This window comes from Sceloporus occidentalis, unplaced genomic scaffold, assembly GCF_023333645.1.
Source record: "Sceloporus occidentalis isolate IW3139 unplaced genomic scaffold, rSceOcc1.0.p SCAF_4, whole genome shotgun sequence".
NCBI lineage: Eukaryota > Metazoa > Chordata > Lepidosauria > Squamata > Phrynosomatidae > Sceloporus > Sceloporus occidentalis.
In genome coordinates, this window is record NW_028316984.1 from 195,082,648 (window position 1) to 195,092,508 (window position 9,861).

The 9,861-nt window shown below is 42.6% G+C and overlaps 1 protein-coding gene across 1 annotated transcript in view; it reads left to right on the plus strand.

Moving 5' to 3' along the window:
* DHRS7 (dehydrogenase/reductase 7) overlaps positions 1–9,861 on the plus strand; it is a 36,631-nt gene that overhangs the window by 24,762 nt on the left and 2,008 nt on the right. Inside the window, exons 3-6 of the mRNA XM_089522791.1 lie at positions 1,192–1,298; positions 3,314–3,553; positions 5,508–5,630; positions 8,766–8,981. Coding sequence (XP_089378917.1) covers positions 1,192–1,298; positions 3,314–3,553; positions 5,508–5,630; positions 8,766–8,981 — 686 coding nt within the window. The remainder of the gene's footprint in view (positions 1–1,191; positions 1,299–3,313; positions 3,554–5,507; positions 5,631–8,765; positions 8,982–9,861) is intronic.

Below are 9,861 nucleotides of genomic sequence, written 5' to 3' on the forward strand. Positions count from 1 at the left end.
ACCCTGATAATGCCAATATTGTTCTGCATTCTTTGCTCTCGTCATGGGGCTTCATGAGTCAGCAGAAGAAAATGTGAAACAACTCGGCACTTGGTCTCTCCCTTTTCCTGCTTCCTTTTTTTGAACTGGCTGAAGTAACAAATACATCTGGAAACTGAAATTCTGTCAGACTAATGGGGCATAAATACCTGTAAAAATGGATAATTTGCTAACCAGGAAAAAAAAAAAGCATTTTATGCTCCTAATAATGGAACACACTCTTGTGGAAGAGGATGTGATAGTACATTTTATGTGGTACATAACTCTCCTCGTGATCGTACTTGTATATGGTCACAGCAATATTAAATAACATGGTGTACTATATTATATGATTTTGGTGGCTGAAAACTCTTGAAATGGCAGAAATAAATAAATTAGCCACTTGGTTCAAAGAGAAATATTCTCTGGTTATAGGTGGAGCTGTGTAAGCCAGTATAAAGTTATGGCTGGAAATGTTCCTTAAATATTGTTTGAACCCTTCTTATAGCGGTTACTCTGCCTTCCGGATCTTTTCCCAGCCAAGGTTCAATAGCTGGCAGCTGCATATAGGGCTAGGGCTTTGTTGTTGTGTGTCTTAAGTCATTTCTGACTTATGGCAATTCTAAGGGGAACCTTTTGTGGGGTTTTCTGGGGCTGAGAGTGTGTGGCTTGCCCAAGGTCACCCAGTGGGTTTCCATGGCTGAGCAGGGATATGAACCCTGATCTGTTGCACAGAGTGGTGTAGTCCAATGCTCAAACTGCTACACCATTCTGTCTCTCTAGGAGTAGTCATGTGGAAGATGACATGAGGTACATCTTCTGCTTCTCTAGAGGATAAAGACTTGAAGCACTGCTTTCAAATTATAAGGAAGAGGATTTCTACCAAATATTAGGAGGAATTTCTTGATGATAAGACCAACTCAGAAGGTGGAAGATTTTTCTTCATTGGAAGTTAGGTGGCCATCTATCAAGAATACTTCAGCTGTAGATTCTTGTGTTGGGAGGGATTGGACTAGGTGGCTTAGAATGTCCTTACAACTCTATAATTCAATGAAGAAGGATCCTTCTGAAACCCTAGCGAGTCACTTCCAGACTATAACTGACTTAGAACTGTTTCCATTAGCCCCCAAAGGAAACTTGCCTTCTCACTTCTACTATTTTCTTTTAATTTAGAGATCAGCAGCCTAAGTGACAAAGATATCCTCATTGTGCCACTTGATTTGACTAACAGGAGTTCCCATGAATCTGCAACAAATGCTGTTCTGAAGCATTTTGGAAAGGTAAGTCAGTTCTGGGTGTCATATGCAAGAAGCTGAACATGAAGGGGATATCAAAAGTTCTATATTGTACAAGACATCTTGAAATAATACTACTTCATATAGTCTGGTTTCCCTTCCTGTGCAACAGCATAGATGGCAAATGAAAAACCAGTTGAGGTTCAGTAGCCCTCCATGACATATTAGAAGCTGAATCAAAAGCTATTTGTGAAACAGTTGATGCAAATGGAGGCTGTTGGGCAGATCCAACTAATTGTGAAATTGGCCCTTGAATCCACTGTTCCTTTTTCTTTTTGTGTGCCATGCCTGTGGTCTGTCCTCCATGCACTCTGTCCCCTTTGTTCTTTCCTGGATAGCCAGTGGTGAGAAATGCTTGTAGATGCAGTCCAAGAGCATTTTGCCTGCCTCTCTTCCTGCCTTAGACCTTCAGTTTCTTGCATTTGAAAATTTCCCTAATAGCCATAAGTCACCTGGAGTTAGGGAGCCAGGGTGGAAAAGGGCCCAACTGCTTTGCCTTAGTGTGCAAGTGTATAATGCGAGTTGTATAGGAAGGGAAGTCTCTACAACCAGGATGTAAATCAGGTGGGTTGACAAAAGAGGGAAAGACCACCTGGCCTATTTGGTTGATAGGCTTCTTCTCACCCGCATTTCCAGCCTGTAGTCTGTGTTTCTGTGCTTGTTGCAGATTGGTAGTAGTGGGTTCCCTTGCTCCTAAGCCAGTATGGAAAAGCAAGATATTAGTCTCTGGGCAAGCTAATACATGTCCTTGTAGATTAGTATGGTAACCTATCGTTGGCTTATTTATTGGGCTGTTCTTAATCATCCTCTAGTGAATGGTTGAAAACAATATAGGTAATAAACGTCAAATTTCTTCTTTGGTAAGTCTATCAGAAGGCTCATCTAGGTCAGCATTGTGTTCCTACAGTGGACAATCAGTGCCTCCAGGAAGCCCACAAAGAATGCATGAATGCAATAGTTATTAGGGATAGGCCCTAAGGGAAAATGTCCAGATGTGGGACAAAGGTGAAGAGGTTGCCTTTGGTCATTCAGGCATCATGATGAGCCAGCATTTGAACAGAGCTGAGTCACAGGAGGCGCATCATCAGAGGCTGAAAAGTGCAAAGTCACACTGCATGGGGGACCTGTGCCTATGTAACACAGCAGGACGAGGCTAAACAGTGCCTGAGCTTGGCACATGTATATAAGGGGAGGAGTCTCATTGTACAGTGTGGGTGGATGGTGTCTGTGTGTTATGTGAGTAGCTTTGGCAGAGAGAACGAGATTGTATGCAGTGGAATCAGAAGTAAAATGCCTCCTTAAGAGGGATCAGTGTGTTCTCTTCTTGGCCACTTCTAGGAGAGGGAGAAGGAGTTCTCCAGCCTGCACACAGCTTCATGTCGCTTCTTAGGTGGCCATCCAGGTGCACAGCTTCAGCATGGTGCAACACAGTTCGCACAGTTGTGCTAACAATAGTGTCCTTCTGCTCATATGTAGCCTCTGGTCATGGAGAAAATATGTATCCATCATGACTAGCCTGATCTTCTGTGAATTTTAAAGTTGCCGAAGCTGTTGACTACCACCGCATCTTATGGCAGTGACTTCCATAATTTAACTATGTGTTTTATGAAGAGGTGTCTCTTCTTCTTTTACTTCACTATCACTACTAGTACTAGTACTAGTACTATTTCTATTTATTTATATTCCATCCTTTCCCCAAAACTGGGATTCAGGACAGCTGAGTCTACCTATCTTTCAGCATCATTTTGAGTTCTAGTTTTACCAAATACGTAAATAAATAAATTCAGCCTACCCACTTCACTGGGCACCCTGCATAATTTTAGATGTTTTTCTTATGCTCCTTCTTACTGTTTTTTCTAAGCTAAACAGAGTCAAATGTTGTAACCTTTCCTTGACAGGAACACATTCACAGCCCCTTCAGCTTTTTAGTTGCCCTTTCTTGGCTGTTTTATTTTTAAAGATAATGCCATTGTTATCTTTTTGTTCCTTGCTTGCCAAAGATTGATATCTTGGTGAACAATGGTGGCCGTTCCCAACGTTCCCTCTTTGTGGATACGAGCATTGATGTCTACAATGCTATAATGGAACTCAACTACCTGGGCACAATCTCCCTTACGAAATATGTCCTGGATCACATGATACAGAGGAAGAAAGGGAAGATTGTCACTATGAGCAGCGTGATGGGCGTCATGGGAGCTCCTTTGGCTACTGGCTATTGTGCCAGCAAACATGCTCTGCAGGTGAGAGGTTGTTTTTCTTCTTCTAGGTTTGCTACAGCCTGGACCTGAGATAGGTTAGAGACAAGCAAAGATCTTACAGAGCCCAGTGTAGCGTAAAACTTCTGCAGACAGAGCTCCTCTAAGGCTCCCCATTCACCACCCAGCACTCTATATTGTGCTATGAAAGCCCGTCAAATGGTCATTCTGTGGCAGATGGAGAGTGAGGAGAGTCAGAAAAACATCTTGCCATGTCCCATAGCCAATGCACCCTATGACATCTTCCACAGGAGTCCACTGGGGCTCAGCAGATGTCATCAGCCTGCATCTAGATATGGAAGATAGCCAGAAAATCTTCAAATCTCCTGCACTCTCCACCAACCACAGAATGCCTGTTTGAGGCAGGGACTGTTGCTGCAAAACTGTGTTTTTGTGTGTGTGTGGGGGGGGGGGGCGCTTTGGTCATTGCACAAGGTGGAAGAGAATATCATCCTCTATAGTGGCCAAAAATCTCACATATAGGCATAAGGTAAGGTTGGAATTACATTTGTATCTGCAGTTCTGCATCATCTAGAGGGCCAGTTTCCCACCCCTACGTTACAGAGCTGTCTCAAAGATTACAACTTGATCATCCATGCAAAACTCTTCAGAGTTGTAAGTGCTATCTAAACATGAAGAATAAATTGCACAGCATTTTTAATACAAAGCCATGACATCAGATCATGAGCTTACATGCATTCAAGATAACAGCAGAAACAGGGCTGGTGGGAAAACTGGCTGGACTGACAATGGCCATATACCTTGGACAAGAGTCTAGATGGCTTGCCTAAGGTGGAACCACTCCATATGCATAGTTCTATGCCTTCCTATAGAAGTTACAAAGGCCTGTGAAGCTGATGCTCTGGCATTAAATTCTGTTTATTGTATTGAATTTATATCCTAAACTGCCATAGAGGGGAACAAACAAGGAGGGAAGTGACTGGGTAGCGGTGACACCTTCTTATCCCCCGGTAGTTTGCTAGAGATAAAGGAAAGATAATATTTTTGTTCCTTTCCTTTCAGAAACTGTCCCTAGTCTCTTCTCATCAGTTTCCTCTCCAGTGTAGCAGGTGCCCTATGATGCTTAGCTTCTATCTGGAGCGGTGGTGGTGGTGGTGGTGGTGGTTTTGGATGGGGCACAGATTGCTAGAGAAGTGCCCCTCATGCAAAACAGTGACATAGGTGCTTCTTTGTCCTGTCAGAATTCTGGTCCATGTTTTGTTCTTCTGAGAATATCAGATTAAAGGACTATCTAGCCCACCGTTCTCTTCCCACAAGGGCCAGTCATGTACCTGTGGGAAGCCCAGTAGAAGAGCATGGGTCCAATACCAACCTCATACTCATTTTCCCAGCCACTGATGCCAACAGGAATATATAGCTGTGGATAGCCTTTGGTTCATGCATTCTTCTTGTCCCTCTCTATGGTGTGTGAGCAGAGGAATTTTAAACCTTGCAATCAGTAGCAAACTACAGTTTTCCATTAAGTCCAAACACATTCAACTTTTTGTGCTAATCTGTGGCTGCTGCTACAATTAATGGATTTTGAAACTGTTTTAACTATCATGGCTGCATCCTATGGAATCCTGGGATGTGAGGTTTGTTGTGGCACTCGAGATCTCTGACAGAGAAGGCTAAATTTCTCACAAAACTACAAATTCCAGAATTTCATAGCATTGAGCCATAGTTTTTAAAGCGGTATCAAACTGCGTTAATTTTGTAGTGTAGATGCAACCATAGTTTCTTTAGAAACTGGGATATTATTCTGATTGTTGTTGTTGTTGTTGTTGTTGTTGTTATTATGCAGATTGGAGAGTACATGAGACCAAGACTTGCCATAGTGTATAAAGATGAGTTCCTGTTTGATGTCAGGTGAAGAAACTGAGGCATAGATGCTCTCTGGCACTTTTTTACTTGTTGTGTACTTGTTGTTGCTTTCTAGGGTTTCTTTAATTCTCTTCGGCCTGAGGTCGCTGAATATCCTGAGATAAGTGTAATTAACATCTGCCCGGGGCCTGTCCAATCACAGATCATACAAAATGTCTTTACTGAAGATGTCTCAAAGGTAAGGATGGCTGAGATGATTCAAAGGACAATGTAAATCAAAAAGGAAAAAAAGTAGTGGATGAAAATTATTATAGCTATGTGCCATTATTGTTCTTTGCCACTTGATGTGGCGATACCGTGAAAAAGATCAGCCCAGCTTGGATGGACAAATAAAGCTACCCAAGTTACTTAAGGCAGCATTTTATCTGGCCTGCAAAATGTGCCTTTTGGGTCAGTAACTCTTTTTTTCTGCCTGAGTTACCTCCCAATGTGGCTGTGAAGAGAAAACTAGGAATAATGAGGAGCCATGTATATAATTTTGAGCTCATTGGAGGAAATTCGAGCACATGTTTATTTTTGTAGGTCCCTACACATATAAAGAGCTAGTGGATCTTTCTGTGATATTGGGTAACATTGTCTGTCAGCAACTTTGTATAGCAATAAAGTGGATTTCTTCAGCTCCTGGTGGATTTTGCAATGGTGGCTTTCACAAAGGCAACTCTGTTATCTGTGGAGTGTTCTTTGGCTATGCCAGGCGATTGCAGAATTGTAAACAAATCCAGTTGGTTGACCTCTAGTTGCTCTCCATAGGGAAGTCATAGTTTTGAAATTTCCTGCATGTTCTAAACTAGCATGCTGGGAGAAATCCGTATCAGGGCTCTTTATCCCTGACATCTAGTTCTCTCTGGACAGGAAACTTTGTTTTGTGGAAGAGCTTTCCAGAGTTCCTGTATTTTGAAGCGGTATAAACCAGCCCCCACCCCCCACCCCGAACTATCCCGGGACTGTTAGAGAAATGTCTGGCAGTGGCCCATAGTTAGATGCAGACCGATGAAATTATCTGCTGAGTCGCACAGAATCATAGAGTTGGAAGAGACCACAAGGACCATCCATCCTGTAGTTTGAATCCATTGTTCTGTGTCCTATTCTCTGGAGCAGCAGAAAACAAGTTTGCTCCATCCTGGTGGCGCAGTGGCTAAACACCTGTACTGCAGCCACTCACTCACAAACCATAAGGTTGTGAGTTCAAAACCAGCCAGGGGCTCAGGCTCAACTCAGGCTTGCATCCTTCCAAGGTCACTAAAGAGTACCCAGCTTGTTGGGGGCAATTAGCTTATATATTGTAAACCGCTTAGGGAGTGCTTAAGTGCACTGATAAGCAGTATAGAAATGTATTTTCTGTTGTTATTGCTTCATCCTCGATATGACAGCCCTTCAAATATTTAAACATGGTTATCATGTCACCCCTTAACCTTTTCCAGGCTAAACATACCCAGCTCTCTAAACCACTCCTCAAAGGGCATGGTTTCCAGACCATGACTCTGATTTTCAGACTCTGGTAGATCTCAGCAATGTTATTGGTCTGCATAGCTATGGGGGCTAGCCACGTGCTTCTCTGATCTACTCCTGCTTCATCAGCTATGAAATGAAGGCTATCACAGGGGGCTTTCATGTGAAGGCCACGGGTTTTGTGGAAGGGGAGAGCTATACCTGTGTTCTGCATGTGAAACTGTTAAGCTATGCTGTGCAATGTACATTTTGAGCATATCTAGGTCTCAGTCATCCTGGACATTCTGTAAGTCATAGAATCATAGAATATTTGAGTTGGAAGTGGCCAGAAGGACTATCTTGTTCAGCTCCCTGGCATGCAAGAATACACAACTACAGTATTCTTGAAATATGCCCATCCTTACCTCTGTCTAAAGACCTCGAGATAAGGAGAGTCCATCCCCACACCCAGAAGCACTCTGTTCCACTGTAGACTAGCTCATGCAGTAAAATTCTACCTAATATTTAGGTTGAATCTCTTCTCTTGTAATAGAACTCCGTTGATTCTTGTTCTAGTCTCTGCAGCAGCAGAAAACAAGCTCACTCCATCTTCGACATGACATGAAATTCTACCTAAACATTAAAAAGAACCTCCTGGCAGTGAGAGCTGTTCTGACAGTGGAATGCACTCCCTTGGAGAGTGGTGGAGTCTCCTCCTTTGGAGGTTTTTAAACAGAGGCTGGATGACCATCCGTTGTGGGTCCTTTGATTGTATATTCTTGAGTGGGAGGCAGTTGGACTGGATGGCCCTTGTGGTCCCTTTCAGTTCTGATTCCTTCCGATATTTTAAGATGAGCCAGCATGGTGTAGTAGTTTGAACATTGGACTAAGACTCTGGAGAATAGGGAAATGATCCCTGTTCCACTAGGACTCTGGAGAACAGGATTCAATTCCCCGTTCGCTCATGGAAACTCACTGGGTGACCTTTGTTGGGAAAGTCAATCTTTAAGGCTCAGAGAAAAGCAAAAGCCACTCCCCTCTGAACAAATCTTGCAAAGAAAATCCCATGATAGGTTTGCCTGAAAAGCCAGAAACAACTTGAAGACACACAACAACAAATATAAAGATGGCCATAATGTCACCTCTAAGTCTTCTCTTGTCCAAGCTAAACATGCCCAACTCCCTAAGCCATTCTTCATATTCCAGAGCTTTGATCATCTTAGCCTCCTGTCTCTGAATGTGTTTCAGCTTGATTTTAATACATTGATCAAGACTGACACTCACAACTTTCTCCTGGTGCTACATGTCATGTTAATTTTTTTTAAATGCACTGCCAGCCAATTCTGTCTAGAAAAAAGGAGACACTTTCCCCATTTTAGTCCACTTCTCTTGACACCAAAGAAGGCCTTAGCTTTCACATACTGCTAAACCTGGAACAGGATCTTCATTTTCAACAAGGGTCTTCTGGAACCTACAACAGCAGTGGAGGAGCCTATGGATTTATAGGTTCAGTTGGCTAGTGGCTAGCATCTAGAGCAGTGGTTCTCAACCTGGGGGTCAAATGACCCTTTCACAGGGGTTGCCTAAGACCATCGGAAAACAGGTATTTCCGATGGTCTTAGGAGCCAAGACACTGCTTCTCTATCCAGAGTGTCACCACAACATGAGGAACTGTATTAAAAGTTCACGGTATTAGGAAGGTTGAGAACCACTGACCTAGAGAAATCATTCCTAAGTTATAATTGGAAAAAAAACTTTTGTTGTTGTTGCTTAAAACAACTTATAGGATGGTATGTAGGGCTTCATTTTAAGCATGGATACAGTTTGCCTTTTGTCACCTTTTGCAGCACACTCATGTGCTCTCATTTTTTCCCTGTTCATCCAGGTAAATGCAAATGTTGGGGATCAGTCTCACAAAATGCCAACTGACCGCTGTGTTCGGCTAACTCTGGTTAGCATGGCTAATGATATAAAGGAAGCCTGGATCAGTGACAATCCATACCTGGCAGTATGTTACCTCTGGCAGTATGCACCTACCTGGGCCTGGTGGCTGCTGAACCGCATAGGAAAGACAAGGATACAGAATTTCAAGAGTGGAATGGTATGTTCTTTGCTGTAGCCTGCTGAACAGGAGGGAATGTGTGTGACATACTTTGTATACTGCAAATGTGCTCTGTTTAAATGCTAAATATTAAGTCCCAGGTCTAGTACTAGCATATGACTGTGACTTTATCTGTTCCCTTGAAAATCTGTAGGCTGCAGTGTTCAAATTAATCTATTGTTCTTGTTTTTGAGAGAAATGAGGAGGGTTTTGTTTAGTCAGTGGCATGTGACAGACGAGGCACAAGTAGCATCAGAACCAAAGGGCTTCTTATCCCTACTTGTGTAATAACCCTGGTTAGGGCTGATGGAACTGACAATCCAAGAGCATCTAAAGGCCTGCATGACTCCCTGCTCTAGATAATTTGAGTTCAGTTTGGTTGGATTTCAGTAGCAAATTTGAGTTAAGGTTAAGTAGCCACAATACAGTACACTTGATGGCATTTAACTACTGCACATACTCGATTATAAGTTGACCATATGTATAAACCAAGGGCAGGTTTGGGGACCAAAATTATATTCCAGCCGGCATAATTGTGTTCAGACCAAACAGGTAAGAGAAGGGGGCGTGTGTGTCAGTGCTTCCAGGATAGATTACACTCTTGCCTTTCACCAGGGGATGGTTTCATTTCTGGTAAGAGTTAAAGTATAGTACTTACACTGACCCGTGGATAAGTCAACTCAGGTTTTGGGAGCAATTTTTTGACTAAATTTTTTAGACTTATACCTGAGCATATACAGTATGTTTCATTCCTCCATAGATTCCACTCTTTATTAGCTTCTACATATACAGTTTGTGCTTGTGGTCTGAGGGATCAAAGTAACGCCAGAAAAGCAATTGAGAGCATTTCCCACTAAATGTTGTGTTTTGTTCATTGCAG